The 19368-nt window shown below is 37.3% G+C and overlaps 1 protein-coding gene across 1 annotated transcript; it reads left to right on the top strand.

The window, feature by feature from the left end:
• Nucleotides 1–1470: 1470 nt before the first annotated feature.
• On the top strand, nt 1471–19079 carry LOC107841424 (UPF0613 protein PB24D3.06c). The gene is made up of 9 exons (XM_016685350.2): nt 1471–2042; nt 8505–8581; nt 9356–9461; nt 11547–11639; nt 11754–11819; nt 12260–12405; nt 17837–17945; nt 18365–18429; nt 18591–19079. Exons 1-9 carry the CDS (start codon nt 1824–1826, stop codon nt 18736–18738), a joined length of 1029 nt encoding a protein of 342 aa, XP_016540836.1. The 5' UTR covers nt 1471–1823; the 3' UTR covers nt 18739–19079.
• Nucleotides 19080–19368: the final 289 nt, after the last annotated feature.

Here is a 19368-nt window from a genome sequence, read left to right as displayed (position 1 = left end):
CTGGGATTACAGGTTGGACCCCAATTCATTCAGAGAGGGGCATGTTAGTTAGATAATTACCTCCCACTGTTTTAGTTTCAGACTCAATATAGAACTCAGTTCAGTTCTACAGGATCGGGACTGTTAAGCACAGTCACCCAGCTCAGTATAGAACTCAGTTCAGTTCTACAGAATCAGGACTGTCAGAAACAGTCACCCAGTTATCAGTAATATAGTTATCAGTAATCTCAGATATTAGTAACTCAATTATTAGAAATCAGACTCAGTTTCAGTAATAATCTCAGATACAGTATATACATGTATATGTGCAGCATTACATACTCAGTATTTATAGTAGTTTCAGTAATCCATGTGTTCTCATTCAGTTACTTCATATCATTCAGCCAGATACTGTTCATGCATATGAACCCTTGCATTCAGCCTTACCTCTCCTAGCATACCAGTACATTCTACGTACTGACACATACTTTCTCTTTGAGTTATGATGTCTCATATCATAGGTCTGGACGCTCAGGTTCCCGACTGCACTTAGACAGATTCGGATAACAGCAGCAATTTTAGTAGTGAGTCCTCATCTATCGAGAATAATGCTTTTATTTCAGTATTTTCAGCAGCTTTAGTATTTCAGTAGTTGGAGTTAGTTGGGGGCTTGTCTCATCAACTCCACATTTAGACAGTTCAGTTAGAGGCTTTTCAGACTAGATTAGTTCAGACGGTATTCAGTTTCAGATATTATTATTAGATGTTATACTTAATAGTATTCAGATTATGAACCTTATGACATTTCATCCTAACTTTCGCATTATTTCAGTATTATTATTCACTGCTCACAGCAGGTGCCAGTCATGGGTTAGCTTGTGGTCCTTCGGGGTCGTAAGCACCGTGTGGCGTCCGGGGTGCAGACTTGGGACGTTACAAAAAGCCTAGTCAGTAAAATTTAGATTTTGCTTTTTCAATTGAATATAAACTTTATACCAGTATCATTGTGAATTATGATAGGTGCCAAGCAAGTCTTTGAAACAAATTTAATTTTCAATATATTCAGTTTAAGTGTTAACTCTGATCTGCTTCGATATCACTTCAACTAAATTTTCGAAAGTAACGACAATACAATCGGCAATAAAATTGATGAAATTGTTGTCGTTATTTCATTCTCCGCATATAAAAGATATATCAGATAAACCTCCATAGGAACAATGACAAAAAACTCAAAAATTCAAAATTGAAACTCGAATGACAAAAAAATCTAAACAATATTGAATTTTTTCACCAATTGGGTTATGTAGACGAAATTTTTCAGCTACATTGTATTTTTTTTTGAGTTGAATAGAAAGTTGTATGATGTTTTCAAGTGACTTTGAAGTTCAAAATCTACGAATAAACTTACGGAAGAAACACCTTTTCCAATATAATCAAACGTTACATTATATGTTTGGGCCAAATTCGGATTTGGGTCATGAAATATAATGTAATGTTTGGACCACGAAAATGAAATGTATATTTATAAACTGTACTTTACTGTAATTCTTCTCAATTTTTAATGGTAATAAATTTTTCATCAAACTTAATTGCATTCTTATTTTGGTGGTAAAGAACTAATTATTTGTAAATAAATTAAGCATACACTAATAAACGAGTTTCTTCATTTTTAATTACTAAAATTTCCAAAACTATCTCAGCAATACTGACCTGTCCCTGGGAACAGTAGTGTCAGTTGTGTCTTTGTTCTTACATCTTCGTAAACCTCTCTTCCGATCAATGGAGACTTTTCGACCATTCCCAAATACAAAATGAAAAACTCATCCGACCCTTTTCCTTAATCAATGGATCTGTCAACATCTTCTTCTTCTTTTTCAGCAGCCTCATCATCGTCCTCTTGGTTTTCCGGCATAGTTCGTGGCCGTTCTAACAGTGTCAAGATGTCTAATAAAAATCCGGCCGCCGCTTCCGGTGGTGCTGATAGTGTTTCTGGTGGTGGACCTATTACTACGAAAAAGCAATTCCTTGGTGTAATGTTTAAGTATGGTCCTAAGTCAGTTCAGGTCTGTTGTTTCTTGAATTCCGACTTCTCTCTTTTGTTGTGGAAATTGGATTTTTCATATTGGTTTGCTTATCAGTTGGAAAAAAGATTTGATTTTCTTTTTCGTGGGGTCGTTAAGCAGTGTGTAATATGGGAAAAGTTTTGCTTTAGGTTACTGTTCATTATAGAAAATTATCTCATAAGAGTATGGTAAAGTTGTTGCCATGTGATCAGGTGGTCACGGGTTTAAGGCTTCAAGTCATGGAAAGTGCCACTTGCAGAAATGCAGGGTAAGGCTGCATACAATAGACGCTCGTGGTCGAGCTCTTCTCCGGGCTGAGCGGAAGCTTTAATTTAGTGCACCAGACTGCCCGTTTATTAAACTCATAAGAGTATGGTTCTAAGCCTATATAGGTGTTCTTAGTTTCCAAAGTGCTCCCTTTTCTTGTGAAAGTTCAATAGTGCAAATTATTTTGATTTGAGAAAATCTGCGCTGATTTTGTGTGTTAAGGATTGAAATGTGTGGAGAATTGTGCTTTAGTTACGGTTTGTGTGGAATCTATGCCTCAATTCTAGACTAGTTGGGGTCTGCTGGATGAATCATCTATTCCATTTGGACTTTCTACAGATGCCTTAGAAATTGTGATTTTATGATACTAGTGGATTTTTTGACTTTATTGTAAACCATAAAATCTTGTTTCAGAACTGCATTTGATGTAGGATATTCTGGTTCCATGAAAAGGACTCAAGTTTTGAGTTTTTGGGAGGGATAAGAAGGTTTATGGGGAAATGGTTAGACTATACCTCATATTTGACCTTTCAGGTTCAATGAAACATGTCATCTTTAATTTAATTGTGGTCAGCATTAGTGTTAGTGGCAAATGGAGGAGAATTTTGTCCTAGTTTTCTGATTACAACTGTGAAATAAGCATCCTGGTAATAAACTTGGTATCCAGTAAATACTATGAGACTATGATGTTGGAGAACCCACAAATTTGTTGCTGCTTTCTCTGCAAATTCATCTATCATTATTAATTGAATGAGATACAAGTCCATTGGTAAATCTGAGTGTATTAATAACTAATGTGAGTCCAATTGAGAGTAGAGACTGAGTGTGTCCTATATTAGATTTGTATGAGGTGTTTATTGAGTTTATAAGAAGTATAAATTCCTTACAGTGGGAACACGTACAAGACCCATCTGGAAAAAAGGTATAATAGCTGGAAGCATAAGGGATAAGATGTAAGTTCTACGTAATACTGGATGATACAACAACTACGCTTCAGCCTCAAACTAGTAACGGTTAGTTATATGAATTCGTGATATCTACTTTGTTCTATTCGGACCTGATCGATTCCAATACTCAATAAAGCCTTAAGTATCACACCCAAGATTATAACCTAATAGTCGATGAAGCTAGAATAGACCATGGAAACTGGAGTGCAAGATATAATAGCTAGACTTTGAGTGTCTCATATATTTGATTTCTCTGAGTTCATTTGGTTTATAAGAGATTTAAAATCCTTACTCAATGAAGCACCTTTTAGTGACAGACGTGCGAGGTATAATAGCTAGTTATAGCTAGTTGCTAGATGCATATAGGTCAAGATGGTAGTTGTACTTTTATACCAGATGATATAATTATGCCTTGATCCCAGAGTAGTAGGGGTCGCGATACAAATTCTCAATATCCGTTTTGCTCCCATTTGGTCCTGCTTCATTCCACTACTCAATAAAGCCTTAGGTTTTCATACCCAAGGGTTCAGGCTAAAGGTCAATGAAGCTAGAACGGATCATAAAATGTTAGGGTCAAATCTTAACAAAGGTAAGTTCTAGGTGATTTTTTCTCATCTGTTAAGTGTTAAGTTCTTGTGGAAAGAGTTATGTGGTGCCTATACTGGTGGGAAGTAGCTAATTCTCGCGTATTAGTCGAGATGAGCGCAAGATGGTACAGACACCACCATCATTTAAAAAATAAAGATAATTAGGTCACTAGGTATACTCTACATTAAATATTGGCATGTCAATCTTTAAGCAAATGCTAGGAAAAAAAAACTAATCAAACTAAATATAGTCTTGGCAAACACCAGATTTAATGGAAGTGTACCTACCCGCATAAGCTTTATTCCCAAGTCCCGATTAGTTGGTATTGCGAGCAAATTTATCTTTTGCTTTCATGGTGTTTTGTTTGTCACCAACTCAGTTAAACTTGAGAGTAATGAATACTATTAAACTTGTGCTGCCTACTTGTACATTCTATTTAGGATCCATCTTGCCATGAGAATTATTCATTTTTTTCTGGAATAATCTGTTTTCCGACTCCATCTTCAGTTTCAAAGGCTGATTAGGACTTACGAGGGCTGGACAGTCTCTGTACCGGGGTATAAGATGTTCCAGATAGTTACGAAGCTGAAATTTCTCAAGCAAGACTTAGAGAAGCTAAATTCTCAACACTTGAGAAACATAGTACCTGTGGTTGAGGAGTATAGAAAGGCTCTATAACTAGCTCAAGTCCAATAGCAGGCTAACCCCTTAAACATGGAATTTCAGGCTAGAAAAAAGGAGCAGTATTTGGAATTTAGAAGATCTTCCTACTTAGCAGAATTATACTTGCAATGGAGGAGTAAAGCTACTTGGCTCAATTTGGGTGATGACAACACTGGTTATTTTTGTTCTGTTATCAAGCACAGGAAGCTAAAGCAAGCTATAACTTAATTGAAGAATGATCAGGGGGTATTGGAGACTGAACCTGTGAACATTGCCCATATCTTTGTTGACTATTACAAAGACCTTTTAGGGAGGAAGGCCCAAAAAGAATAAGGGGTCATCAAGAGTTACTTAGGAATGGTACTATCCTATCAATAGATCAACAGGTTTAGCTTATGGAGGAGTTCACAGAATGATGTCAAGATAGCTATGTTGGTATTGAAAAGAATAAAAGCTCTGGACCAAATGGATTTGGAAGTGTTTTTTTCAAATCTTCCTAGGATGTTGTTGGGAAAGACATTACAGAGGCTAAAAAGAAGGACAGGCCGGTGCGCTAAAGCTCCCCCGATGCGCAGGGTCCGGGAAAAGGCCCGCCCACATAGGTCTATTGTATGCAACCTTACCTTGCATTTCGGCCAGAGACTGTTTCCAAGGCTTGAACCCGTGACCTCCGGGTCACATGGCAGCAACTTCACCAGTTACCCGAAGGCTCCCCTTCAAAAGACATTACAAAGGCTGTTCTTTGTTTTTTCTAGAATGGGCAATTACTTGGGCAACTGAATGCCCCAAATATTGCTCTCATCCCAAAGGTTGACCACCCTGAATATGCAAGCCCATACAAACCCATAGCTTGCGACAAATGCATTTCCAAGATATGATGTAGTAGACCGAAAGAGGCAGTGAGCCATATAGTTGCAGATAATCAGTCTGCCTTTGTTCACTGCAGATCCGTGGTCCATAATGTTTTAATATGCCATGATCTACTTAGACACTATAACGGAAGACTACACCTAGGTGTCTCATGAAGATTGATCTTAGAAAGACTTATGATATGTTCAGTTTAGAATTTCTAGCGGAAGCACTGCAGTGGTTTGAGTTTCCTGCAAAATTCATTATGCTGATTATAACATGTGTGACTACTCCCAAGCTCACCATTAAAGTGAATGGAGAAGGGCATGACTATTTTGAAGGTAAGAGAGGCGTTAGGCAATGAGACCCTACTTCTCCTCTATTATTTGTGCTAGTGATGGAATATCTATCTAGAGTTCTGAAATGCATGAGTTTGTTGCCTGACTTTAAGTATCACCCAATGTGCAAAGCACTTCAACTTACTCATTTCATTTTTGCGGATGACTTTATGGTATTCGGTAAAGGAGAGCAGGGCTCAGTCAGCAGAGTTATTGAGGCATTGAACCATTTCAGTGCTGCAACATATCTCATTGCTAACATGCAGAAGTCTAATTTGTTTGTAGCTGGTGTCACTGATCCGATGAAGGCTATACTGGACAAAACAGTTTTCTCACTGGGGGTCTTTCCTATAAGATACACCAATGTCATCAAAGAAGTGGAGTAAAATACAATGCCAACAGTTAGTTGATAAGATAACTTGTAGGATAAAAACTACATGTGCAAGGCAGTTATCTTATGCAGGAAGGCTGCAGATGTTGAATGCAGTACTATTATCTATACATAGTTTTTGGAGACCTGTGTTCATATTGCCTGAAAGCATACTGAAGGCCATTGATAGAATATGCAAAGAATATCTCTGGGGATCCTCAGAGGGAATAGAAAGTCATCTTTACTAGGTTGGGACAATGTCTGTCTCCCTAAAAGCAGAGGTGTCTTTAATATCAAAGATTGTAGAACTTGAAATATTGCTGCAGTAAACTTTTTTGGCAGCTAATTGGGAAAAAAGATTCATTATGGGTGAGATGGGTCCATGGTTTTTATATGAAGGCTGATCTAAACATTTGGACACACAAAGCTCCTCAAGAGATCGGTTGGTAAGGGAGGAAAATAAACTCCCTCAAGGAACATATGCAAGTTTGGTATTGCCAGTATAGAAATATACTCACAACTGGTGGAGTTTATTCAATTACCAGCAGCTATTTGAAGTTAATGGGAAACCGTAGCCAGCTAGAAGTTGCAGATCTCATTTGGAACTCAGTGGATCAGCCAAAGCATATATTCATCATGTAACTGGCTGTTAAGGGTGAAAATTTCAGTGGAGGATTCAAATTGCTGCTTATGTGACAGCCTGGCTGTGGAGATCAGTTCCCATTTGCTTGTGGATTGTGTGGAGTAATTTGTTGAGAGCAGAACTCATTAGATGGACCAATGTACAGCTTCAAGCAGGGGAAATGAAGCAAGTACTGGAGAACATAAAAAGGAAACATTGGAAGACCTTCCAGAAGGAAATGATTGCAGCCATCTGGGATGCTATGATCTACCACATAAGGAGAGCCAGGAACTGGGGATTGTTTAAGGGGATCACACTACAGGCTATAGATGTAGATGTACAGATTAAGAGGGAAAGTGTACAAGGATTTGAGTTGTTTAGATCTAAGCTTCCCGGACTCTCCAAAAATGTTGCCGCACCCGTGTCGGATCCTTCAAAATACACTATTTTTGGAGGATCCGACACGCACCCATAGACATATTTGAAGAGTCCGAGCAACTTAGGTTTAGATCATCAAAGAAGGCACATTGAAATAGAGTTTTTTGGATAGGCCATCTTTTTAGATGCTCGACATTGCTGCTAGATTGTAACTAGCTTGATCTGATGGAGGCTTATTGCCCATGGCACCCTTCCTGGAAGGTGGTTGTGGGGGTAAGTGCTCTTTAGGTGTATTGGTTTTTGCTTGTTAATGGTAAATTTCACTTAGTTACCCAAAAAACTCCATCTTCATAAATTTCAAATAAAGTGCTCTCCTCTCCTTTGCAAAAAGTATAAACACAACTCCAACTTCATAAATTCTAAATAAAGTGAAATATTTGTTATCTATGGCCATACGCCTACTTAATATGATTACTTCTAATTTTGTTTAATTTTGAATGACCACAAATCCTTCTTAACATTCGTACTTCAACAACACTCATCTTGTGGATATGTTAATAGTGGATGCGAGTTTTAAAAACTTTGAGCCAACAAGTAGTAACAGATTTGCAGTGATATATAACCCAAAAACTGCAATTTCTTCCTGCGGGAGGGTACATGGAACCACAAATGGGAGTATCCTTGGAGGATGGAGACTGGATGTGTTCTATATCAAATGTAAAAAGAAGAAGAAATGAAAATTGTCGTCTTGTTAAGTGCTTTTTAGATTTATAAACTCCATGTTCCTTTCAAAAGTTCTTCTAATGTGTATATCAGCTTTGGTAGTATATTTTGTTAATAACCTCTCAATGGTTGCTTTTTATTTGTTCTACTGTGAGGTACTACTCCAGTCTGTTCTTAAGTTCCCTTAGGAACTGGCTCAAGTTCTTGAAAGAGAGATCATTTATCTCTAAAGAAGTCAGGATTGCTCTTTGTAATTGTTCAATATTTATTTGGTCTTGTAACTTATCCTTCTAGCTAGTGGAGCTTTATTTATATCAAACATGAAGATTTTGACTGGACATGCAGTTTATATGGGGACGTAGTAGTAGTAGTAACTCTGGAAAGAAAATGGTCATTCAGAAATTAAACAAACCTAAATAAGCACACAAACATAAAATACAGAACCAATCTGCTTTCTATTGTTTTTTCCTTGTCCAATGTATTGGAGGTTTCTTTCCTTCTGTTGCCTGCAAAGTAGAAGAATGCACAATGGAGAAATCTTCTGCTCTATTTTCTCTTCTCCCCTACAGCTTGCTGAAAGACAATGCGAGTGAGCAAAAGGGAGAAATTTTCAATTTGAGGGACTATATTTTGTATGACAAAAAGCTTCAAGGACTTCCTTTGCCATGTGCTCTTATGCACTTAATTCTCTGACATTGTGCCTTCAATTTCTTGCAGGTTGCTTTTAAAACGGGTGATTATAAGCAGCAGGTCATTTTCATTGGTGGATTAACGGATGGATTTTTAGCTACTGAGTATGTAGCTTATTATATTGGTCTAAACATCTCCCAATTTCATCTGCCCTCTGTTCCTCTTTTTCATTCCCTTCTCCATTTTTATGTTCTTTTCTTCTTCTTTTTTCACTTTTGTCGTTTGTGGTTTGGAAGGGTCAGTATCAAGTCCTCAAATTATATTGAAGATAAGATGGTCTTTCTTTTCAAACTGACTTATCAAAAAGAAGTTGATTTTCTATTGATCTGTCCTTGTTTGACTTGGCTCACTTTAGATCAGAAAGATTATGCATTTTCGGTCATGAAAATTTTGGACTATGGCCTCAGTGATTACTTTTAAAACTTAAAAAGATGATTACCTTGAAATTCTTTTCACAATTTTATTCCCAAATACTGTATGTGAATCTTGTCCTAATTGATTTTGGTCTTTATGTCTGTTCTCTTATCATGTGGTTTTCCATTTTTGTGTGTTGGGGAAGCATGGGCTGAGTTGTAATTTATAGCAAGTGTTCTTTTGAAATGCATATAAAAAATAGTTTTATCTGTATGCTTATTTTGGTGCGAAAAAATTGGAGACCATTCTACAAGGGTTAACACATGCGCGCCTGCACACACACCAAGGGAGAAATAAAGAAAACCAAAAAAAAAAAAAAACGAATAGAGGTAAAAATTTAATGACATGAAATCGACAAATCTCTCTCATGTAAGGAGCCAAACCATCAAATTTTTTCTTGATAGCCCTTCCTGTTTCATTTGATCTTTTGTGGTCTCTAAACTTGATTATCTCCGTTATTGCAGTTACTTAGAACCTCTGGCTATTGCTTTGGATAAAGAGAAATGGTCATTGGTCCAGTTTCTACTTTCATCATCTTATAGTGGATATGGAACCTCAAGCTTGAGACAAGTAATAATCTTTGTATTCAAGCTGTTGTCAGTTGCTATACATTTTGTACTATGTCTGAGGTACCAGTGCGATGGTGTATTCTACTGTGTATTTCCGTATCTCTTATACCGTTCACGTTCTTGACATGCTTATTAGGTTATTTCATCACAGAAGTACTGTGAAAGATAAAAGTTACGATCTCTCTCTACTTTTAATTCCATAGTCCATAGCAATGTGTTCTTATATTTGTTTTCTCCTGAAAATCTTAAAGACTTCTAAAGAAGGAAAAGCTTTAAATGTGCAATTTCAAGCATGTCTTGGACAGCTGGGAAGACATCATAATTTAGGTGCAAATTTGCTTGTGGTTTGTTTTTCAGAAGTTTGGATGCCAAAAATTTGTTAGAAGTTCCTGGGTCATACACGACTTATGATGGCTGAAGGCTTGACACAGTTTAAGGTCAAAAGGAATTAAAAGAAATGGACTAGGGAGAAGAGACAATTCAGATTGTTCTCAAGGCTGGAAATCAATGAGGAATTATGGTGAAAATAAAGGGATAAATCACATAATAACACCTAGATCAGTCAGACATGGAACTTAAGCTAAGGTTTGCTTCACATGATTTTGAGGCAGTTGCTTTGCAATCTTCACTGGTTGAATTTTTAATGAACTGAAAATGTTAATAAGGTGTTTATATTCGTTAAGGTTTGAAGGAACATAAGCTAAGATTCACTTCACTTGATTTGAAGGCAGTTGCTTTGGGATCTTTACTCGTGGGACTTTTTTTAATAACAATAATGTCCTAGTTAGCTAGCGCAAACTCGACTATTCCACCGAGTACCTCCTACCGCTAGACTGGGTGTGTTTTTGTTAGGACTTGAACCTTGGTCTCCAAAGTTTGCACTGCTCCAAAGTTTTTTGTCTATGTTAGGACCACTAGGCCACACCTTTGGGTGCTGCTCAATGAACCTTGTAAGACATTGACAATGTTTGCTTAGTGCTTATAATCATCAGGAACATTGAGTAGAATCTCTATTGGATTGTTTAAACCCCCAACAACTCCACCCTCTTCTAAGTTAGTGCTTGAGCATGCTATCATCCTTGTAAAATTAGGTCTTGGGCCTAGCTCACACCCAAAAATCTAGCTCATGGGGTGAGGATTGTCCAAGTCCATATAAGGAGACCGATTATCCATTCCTTTTCCAATGTGGGACTCTTAGCAATCCTTACTTTCCTACTCTTCTTGTATTACTGGTAATGTTGCTGTCAGTTCTTATATTTTCGTATTCAAAAGTGTATGAAAATTGGCCAAAACCCAAGGGTGTGGCCTAGTGGTCAATGAAGTGGGTTGAGAACTTGAGGTCTCAGGTTCAAGCCCCAGTAGAGACAAAAAACACTAGGTGCTTCTACCCATCTGTCCTAGCCTTGGTGGATAGAGTTACCTGATATCTGTTGTTGTTGGGAATTGGCAGCTATCCAGTGGTGGATTTACTCGGGGTTCGCAAAAGCTGGTATGGACACCATGGTTATCAAAAAAAATATTGACCGAAAGATGTCATTCCCCATCCAATGATTGAGTTTAGCATTTGGCTAGCACTAGCAGCAATTTCTTGAGACTGATGGTTAAAGGGTATGAGTACAAATCTCTTATCCGTACCCTCCACAAACAAAACCAAAAGAAAATCTGATCAACTGAACAAGGCTTATATATGATCTAGACCAATTTATGGTGTTATGCATATACCTGTTAAATGCAAATCATTGCATCTAATATGTTTTGCTCAAATGTCAAACTTCATCTTCACCTGAAATCCTCATGTCCCAGATCTGCTTTTGTATTAATGGTTAATTTCCTATTTCAGTCTTCGTTTGGATTCTCAGAAAGCCTGTTATTATGGCTATGTGTGACGTCTTAACATCTATGCGCTCAAAATATCTCATTTATGTATACACCATGCTCCAAAATGTGTCATGTTTAAATAACAATAGTTTGGGAGCAGTAAACCTTTGAACCTGCCTGATGTAAATTAACAGTAGATCTTTAAGCTATTTGCTGTTTTCTTACATTTGTGAGCTTTACTTCCTTCTATCTTCAATATGTTCTAAAGGACGCAACGGAGCTTGATCAGTTGATAAGCTACTTGATAAACAAGGAAGACTCTGAAGGTGTCGTACTGCTTGGACACAGTACTGGCTGTCAGGTATGTATTTTTACCTTTGGGTGAACGTGTCCAATTTTGTATGCTACTCTTGTTAAGTTGATTATTGCGCGAAACATGGTGAGAGAGGAAACTGACATTCTCTATCTTATACAGGATATTGTGTATTATATGCGCACAAATGCTGCATGCTCCAGAGCAGTTCGTGCAGCCATATTGCAGGTAATACCTGCTTAAAAATAGTACTTTAGGATGCTTTTTTTGGTAAAATTAAATTCAATGCATGCCTCTACCATACAAGCCATGAATCTGCTAAATTATTGTATCTCAATGCTCATGATAGCACGCATGGTCCTTGGAGTTTATGTTTTATCCAAGTGCACCTTCTGTTTTAAGTGAGGAAAAGAGAAATTTGTAAAATGGCATTCTTTGCCTCTTGATATCTGTATCATTTTGAACATGCACTTTGACTCTTGCAGTTACTAATAAATTACCTAAACTAACATTTATTTTTAACAGAGCTAAGGTGGCACTTAATTGGGGTTGTGGGTAAATGTAGTTTCTGGGTACTGGATCAGTTAGTGGTGCTTAAAGATGATTTTATGTGATCTGGATATTATTTTGCTTTCAGCATCAACCACAATGTTATTTTGGCTTTTCAGGCTCCAGTTAGTGATCGAGAATATAAAGCCACTCTTCCTGATACTGCTTCAATGATTGATTTGGCCTCAAACATGATAAGTGAAGGTCGTGAATCAGAGTTAATGCCAAGGGAGGCAAATCCAGATGCTCCAATTACTGCCTTTAGGTAAGGGTGATTATTGTGTCTAGTTTCTTTCCTACATACTGCATTTTACCACTTTCTGGTCATGGTTTCTACTGAAGTTTACTTCAAAGGATGCCAACTATATGTTGTAAAAAGCATGCCTCAAGTTAGTGTTCACAATTATGAAGTTGTGATAATGGAAAATAATTTCTCAAATAATAACTGTGAGAAATAAAGGAGAAATATTAGTCCCTCCGTCCCATTTTATATGTCGTCATTTCCTTTTTGGTCCGTCCCAAAAAGAATGCTATCTTTCCTTATTTGGTAATTATTTAATGGCATTATTCTCATTTTATCCTTAGTGGGTCCCACTTATTAAGAAAAGACGTCTAAAAAGTAAACAATAAAATAACTTTACAACAACAACAACATACCTAGTGTATTCCCACATAGTGGGGTTTGGGGAGGGTAGTGTGTACACAGATCATACCACTACCTCAGGTGAAGTAGAGAGGCTGTTTCCGATAGACCCCCGGCTTAGAACCGATTACAGTTTAACAAACACAAAAGATAAGTGCAAAATAAACTAACACCACTAGCAACAAGATAATACTACCACCACAAGATAAAAATAAGAACTATCTAACCTAAATCATAGACATCACACAGCACCACGCATAAAAAACTACAGACACAAAAGAACGCTCCCTTATTGTTACCGACGTACTTCCACCCCCTAACCCTCTATTCTAATCCGCGTCCTCCACACCTTTCTGTCAAGAGTCATATCCTCCGTAAGTTGTAAGGGTCATAACTTTAAGAGGGATAATTTTGTAAACTTTATAAAGTCATCACTTATTTCTTAAACTCCGCGCCCGATCAAATGGCGACACATAAAATGGGACGGAGGGAGTATTAAATTGTATTGACTACATTATTACACTGAGCCATATATAGACACTACATATAATCCTTTTCCATGGAGAGGAGACTATATAAATTCCTATTCCTATTCCAACACTCCTCTCAAGTTGATGTTTCTAAGTCATGTACTGAGCTCGTTATAAATGTAACTAATACGAAGACCAGTAGGGGACTTGGTGAATATATCTGCAAGCTGGTTACTTGATTTCACAAATTTTGTAACAATATCTCTCGAGAGACGGGACAATTTCAATGTGCTTAATCCTCTCATGAAATATTGGATTTGATGCAATATGAAGGGCCGCTTGATTATCAGACACAATAAAGTTCCATTTGATTGATTTCTTCAAATTTTAATTTCTCTGAGCAATTGTTTGATCAAAAATAGCTCACAAGTTGCTGCTGTCATTGGTCGATATTTTTCTTTTGTTACTAGATCAAGCAACCACATTTTGTTTCTTACTCTTTTGGAGAACCAAATTACTTCCAACTAAAACACAATATCCAGATGTAGAGCATCCATCAGAAGGTGATCCCCAACAATCAATATCTGTATATCCAACAATCTGCTCATGGCCTTGATCCTCGAAGATTAGTCCTTTGCTTGGAGCAAACTTTATATATCGTGGAATGCAGACAACTGCATCCCAATGACTATCAGACAGAGAATCCATAAAGCTGACTTATACATTCATAGGAAAAGAAATGTCAGGTCCGGTCACCGTGAGATAATTCAACTTACCAATCAACTGCTTATATCTTCCAGGATCACGGAGTAGCTCCCTCTGTCCTGGCAGGAGTTTAGCATTTGAATCCATGGGAGTCTCATGGGTCCACATCCCATCATTCCTGTCTTCTCAAGATTGTTTAAGACATATTTTGTTGTGAACTACGCATCTTCAACACCTATAAAATACTTCATTTTGCGGAGTTCATTAGTCTGGAAATACAAAAAGCTATGTTTTAGATGAGTGATACTATTCTGATCATTGTAGATAACAATATCATCAACATAAATACACTTGTTAGGTTTAGACATGCTGATAAAACACAGGGTGATTAGCTTCACTGTGAGTCATGCCAAACTCCTAAATTACTCTGTTGAACTTCCCAAATAAGACGTGAGGAGACTTTTTCAGACCATAGAATGACTATCTCAATTGGCATATCAGGCTACTAGATTCCCTCGGAGCAACAAAATTAGGTGGTTGCTCCATATAAACTTCCTCAATGTCACCATGGAGGAAAACATTCTTAATGTCCATCTATTAAATAGGCCGAAGGAGGACAACAGCCATGGATAGAAAAAGACTGAAAAATGCTATTTTAGCAATGAGAGAGAAAGTATTATTGTAATCAAGCCCAATTATTTGAGTATACCGCTTGGAAACATCGCGAGCCTTAAGCTAATAAACTTGGCCGTCTAGACCAGCTTTGACTGCATAAACTTAACGACAACCAACATTAGATTTACGTGAAGGAATAAGAACACACTCCCAAGTAGTACTTGCATGTAAAGCAGACATCTAGGCAAACATAGTTGGTCTCTATCATGGATAAGAAAGTGCTTTCACCTATTGACTTAGGAATAGAAATAGAGGGAGAAAATGATACAAAGGTACAATGGGGTGATGACTAATGACAGGCGATAAGTTAAAAAGGTATATAATAAGGGTTAGTATTACGAGTGAATCATATACCTTTTTGAAGTGCAATTGGTTGACTAGGAAGAGACAAGTCCGCAGTAGGTGCACGGTCTTAGTGCAGGATATGAATCATCTGGGCTTAATTCTGGATGCATACAACAATGATAAATCAGTGATGGTGGCACTATGGATGGAAGTGTATAAGTAACTGTAGATTCCTCAAATGTCGATATAGGTTAGACCTCAGATATATCAGGATATGATTAAACGAAGATGTAAAATAACGATGAGACTCAAAGAATGTTGTCTTTTTAACAGTTGGACATTCTTAAGGATGAGAAGTGATGATACCCCTTTTGAATCCGAGAATAACCAAGAAAGACACATTTGAGAGCATAAGGGGCTAATTTGTCTGTTCTTGGGGCTAAGTTATGAACAAATCATATGCTCCCAAGGACACGAGGGGGAAGAGAGTATAGAGGTCATTGAGGAAACAATATTGAATAATGACTTTGATTCTGAATAGAATATGAGGGCATTCGATTAATTAAATTGCAAGATCTGAGAACTGCAACGCCCTAAGAAATCAATGTAACTGGATTGAATGAGAAAAGTGAGTCCTGTCTGAAGAATAATTCTATGGTGAGTCATAAATTGCTGAAACTGGGAGGACAAATATTCTTAGGCACTATCACTATAAAAGGTACAAACAGAGACACCAATTGATTTTGTATTTCAACAAAAACTCTTTAGTATAGAAAACAACACAGAATGATCTTTTATTAAGAAAATCCAAGTGCATCTTGAATAATCATCAATGAAACTAACAAAATAATTAAATCCTAAGGTCAAACAAACTCTACCAGGACCCAAAACATCATAATGAAGGAAAAAACAGATTTTGCATGAGTCTAAGTACTACGTGGAAAGGTGGGAAGGTAGTGCGAGTGTGATTTTCAAGTTGACACGACTCACAATTTAATGTGGATAGACTAGATAAGCTAGGCACCATCTTTGTTAAGCTTGAACAAACTCGGATGTCTCAAATGTTTGTAAATTAAGTTTGGAGGATCTGTAATTGTGCATGCCATGGAGGAATTATGAGAAGGTAGTAGAGACATTCTGATTCATATCCTACGCCAATCGTTTGTCCCGTATTGTGGTCCTGCATAACAAAAAATCATCAAGAAATATTTTAGCGCAATTTAGGACTCAAGTCAAACGACTGACTGGTGCAAGCTTAAAAAGACAATTAGGGACATAAAAGCAGAATTTAGAGAGTGGCAAAGGATAGGGATTAACTTGTTCAACTTCGTTTGAACTTGTTCGACTTCTTTTGTTTTTGTTTGGATCACATGGCTAAAGTAACAGCTGAAAGAAACTGAATAAATAATATTTGACAAAAGTAATTTATCACTAGATATATGATTAGTAGGTGCCGGAGTTTACAACCCATGATCCAAGGTTATAGGATAGTAGACTCTGCATTTGAAGCTACTTGTGGAGATGTCGGCTTACTTCTCGATGCTGAAGGAACTCATTATATTCCTCTTTAAGAAAAAGAAACCCGTTGATTATCTGTTGTGTCAGTCTGAGGAACATGAACATTCTCTAGTGGTCAACCAGGCAGAGAATAGCATACTTCAAGTGTGTGTCCCAGCCTATTACAATAACTACGCGTAGGTTGAGATCTTCCAAAACGATCTCATCATCGATTCATATCATGGACTTTGATGTTCGATTTTTGGATCTCCTCTTTAAGGGTTCTGAATTAATCATAGGACTTGAATTTTCAACTCTCATAGTTTTGGAATTAGAATCATCAAAGGCGAGAGACATGATTGGAACATCAAAGCCGAGACACATGGTTGGATTGAGGAGAGTTCTAGAATGCTGTTGAAAAATAAGATTGCAAAGTGGATCAGGAAGGCTGACACTCTTCAGATGCTTGAAACAACCTGGAACGAGTCAAATACTCTATTGAAATTGTGAAGTATGCTGAGAAAAATCAAGTATACTATTCCAGCGACTGGAAAATAACCAAATTGCGATGGGTTGACCTAGCTTGGGGTGGTGTTGGTTTTTGCACAACACCTCCAGAGAGGAGAGGGATATTGACCGGACAACCGTGAGTTCACCAGAAAATTGAAATTTTCTTTCGCAGAAGAAGCTGATATTTTGCGCAGCTATATTTTCTTACTGATGTTTGATACCATGTGAGTAATAAAGGAGAAAATATTATTGAATTGTGTTGACTATATTATTACACTGAGCCCTATTTATAGATACTACATTATAATCTTTTTCCCTGTAGGAGATGATACAATCCTGTTCCTGTTCTAACAAAAACCATGAACAAATTGCACTAAGACCCTTTCCTGCACCTTATTGAACTGTAATTCTTGTAGTGAGGCAAGGTATTGAGAATGAATAGAAAAAAGCTTCACTCTGAAGAGGTCCTTCAGGTTTCAGGGAGTTCTGTCACGAGGCATAAGTAAATTCTCTGGCTTATATCATATCAATGCAGCTATCTGTTAATTAATATTTCTAATGAAAATAATGAATTTGAACTTCAGGGAGAACTTGTTGATGGAAATCCTGAAAGAGGATGAGTAGTTTATCATACATATGATCATAGATGGCTCTAGGGTGGCGTTTAGTGGGTTCAACTAGACATTGCTTTTGGCCAGAATTTTGTATACGTACTAAAATATGTTAAAAATGTATACCTATAAAAAGATCATTACCCATTTTGAACCCACTGACGCTAGATCCTGACTTCACCTTTCCATGTGATGGAGGTCTGGTTAACTGAATAACAAGTTGGTTTACATGTTTGGACTCAAGTGTTTGCGTACCCTTTTCTACGATGGCTGCCTTCCTAATAACTGTATGTTTGACAGATATCACTCACTTTGCGCATACAATGGTGAGGATGACTTGTTTAGTTCCGACTTCAGTGATGACCAGCTGAAGCAGAAACTTGGGCACATGTCCAACACTCCTTGTCAGGTAGGAGACCAAGTCCATTCAAGTTTCGACAGCTATTTTTTCATCTATAGTTTCTATGTAGAGGTGTGTCCAAGCCATGTAACTTTTTTTTTTTTTTGAGAACTGCATGGCAAAATAAAATGGACATTTTTAATTTCCTAGAACTAGCTTTAGTAGTTGGAGTTGCTGCCATGTGACCAGGAGGTCACGTGTTTAAGCCTTGGAAATAGCCTCTGGCAGAAATGCAAAGTAAGACTGTGTAAAATACACCCTTCTGGTGGGGCCCTTCCTCGGACACCGCACATAGCGGTAGCTTTAGTGCACGTAGTTTGTAACATCCCACCCCCCACCCTGTGTCATTGTTCACTTGGGACCTAAGAATCTCCATCAATTTACAAGGATAACATGGCAGTGTTCTGATTCGCGCCTGCTCTCTGCAGGTTATATTTTCCATGGGTGATGAGTACATTCCAGATTATGTTGACAAGAAAGCATTGGTTGATAGGCAAGCACAAAAACCTTGCTAAAAATCCTTTACAGTTTGTGATTATAGTGATGTCAGTGATGCTCTTCCACCGACACTTTCGATGCGTTCTTGTTCTTATTCATGCGTCCTCAAGGTTACTTGACCATAGTTCTTGTGTATGCATTTTCAAACTTGTGCAGATTGTGCAGAGCAATGGGTGGTGCTGAAAAAGTTGAAATTGAGTATGGGAACCATTCTTTATCGAACAGAGTCGTAGAAGCTGTTGAAGCTATAATGAGCTTTGTTAAACGAGAAGGTCCAAGCGGGTGGGATGATCCATGGAACTAAATGCTTGATCCTGCAACTTCAATGAATTACTTTTGCCTTTCATATTCTTTATTTCCATGTAACCTATCATTTATATGTACACTGCTGGTAGATGGGCGTACAAATATTTTTTTACCAAGTGAAATGGTAGTCTAGAACAACATATCGTCCTTCCATTCTTTGTTTTTTCATGAGTTTTGTAATTTACTCTGCAAGATTAGAAATTAGCAGTGGGAATTGAATATCTGTCTCCCTTTTATTTGAATCATTGATCTTTTATCTGAAAGCAGGAGACATGCCGTAGAGGCGAATGTAACATTTTGGCTATAGATTCATTTGAACCCATATGTTTCTACGTGAAATATGGTTATATATATAAACCCTTACTAAAATGTCAATAAATATAGAACATGTTTCTAGGGAGTAGCATATGGAATTGCCAAATTGGTTGTTTCATGTGGAGTACGGAATGTCGGTAAGAACCAAACATGTTACTGGGAGATACATCCTAGGTTTCATGTGAGGTAGAGATAATGTTATGGATCTAAATATTTCATAGTAAAAACGGGTTCTTATTTGTATATAAGTATATAATTTTATATTAAATTAATTTGGATAAAATTTTAACGTTAGCATTCTTAAAGGACCCGA

The sequence above is a fragment of the Capsicum annuum genome, chromosome 1 (assembly GCF_002878395.1).
Source record: "Capsicum annuum cultivar UCD-10X-F1 chromosome 1, UCD10Xv1.1, whole genome shotgun sequence".
NCBI classification, from domain to species: domain Eukaryota; kingdom Viridiplantae; phylum Streptophyta; class Magnoliopsida; order Solanales; family Solanaceae; genus Capsicum; species Capsicum annuum.
Note: the sequence above shows the minus strand (reverse complement) of the source record. Positions and strands in the feature narration are given on the sequence as shown.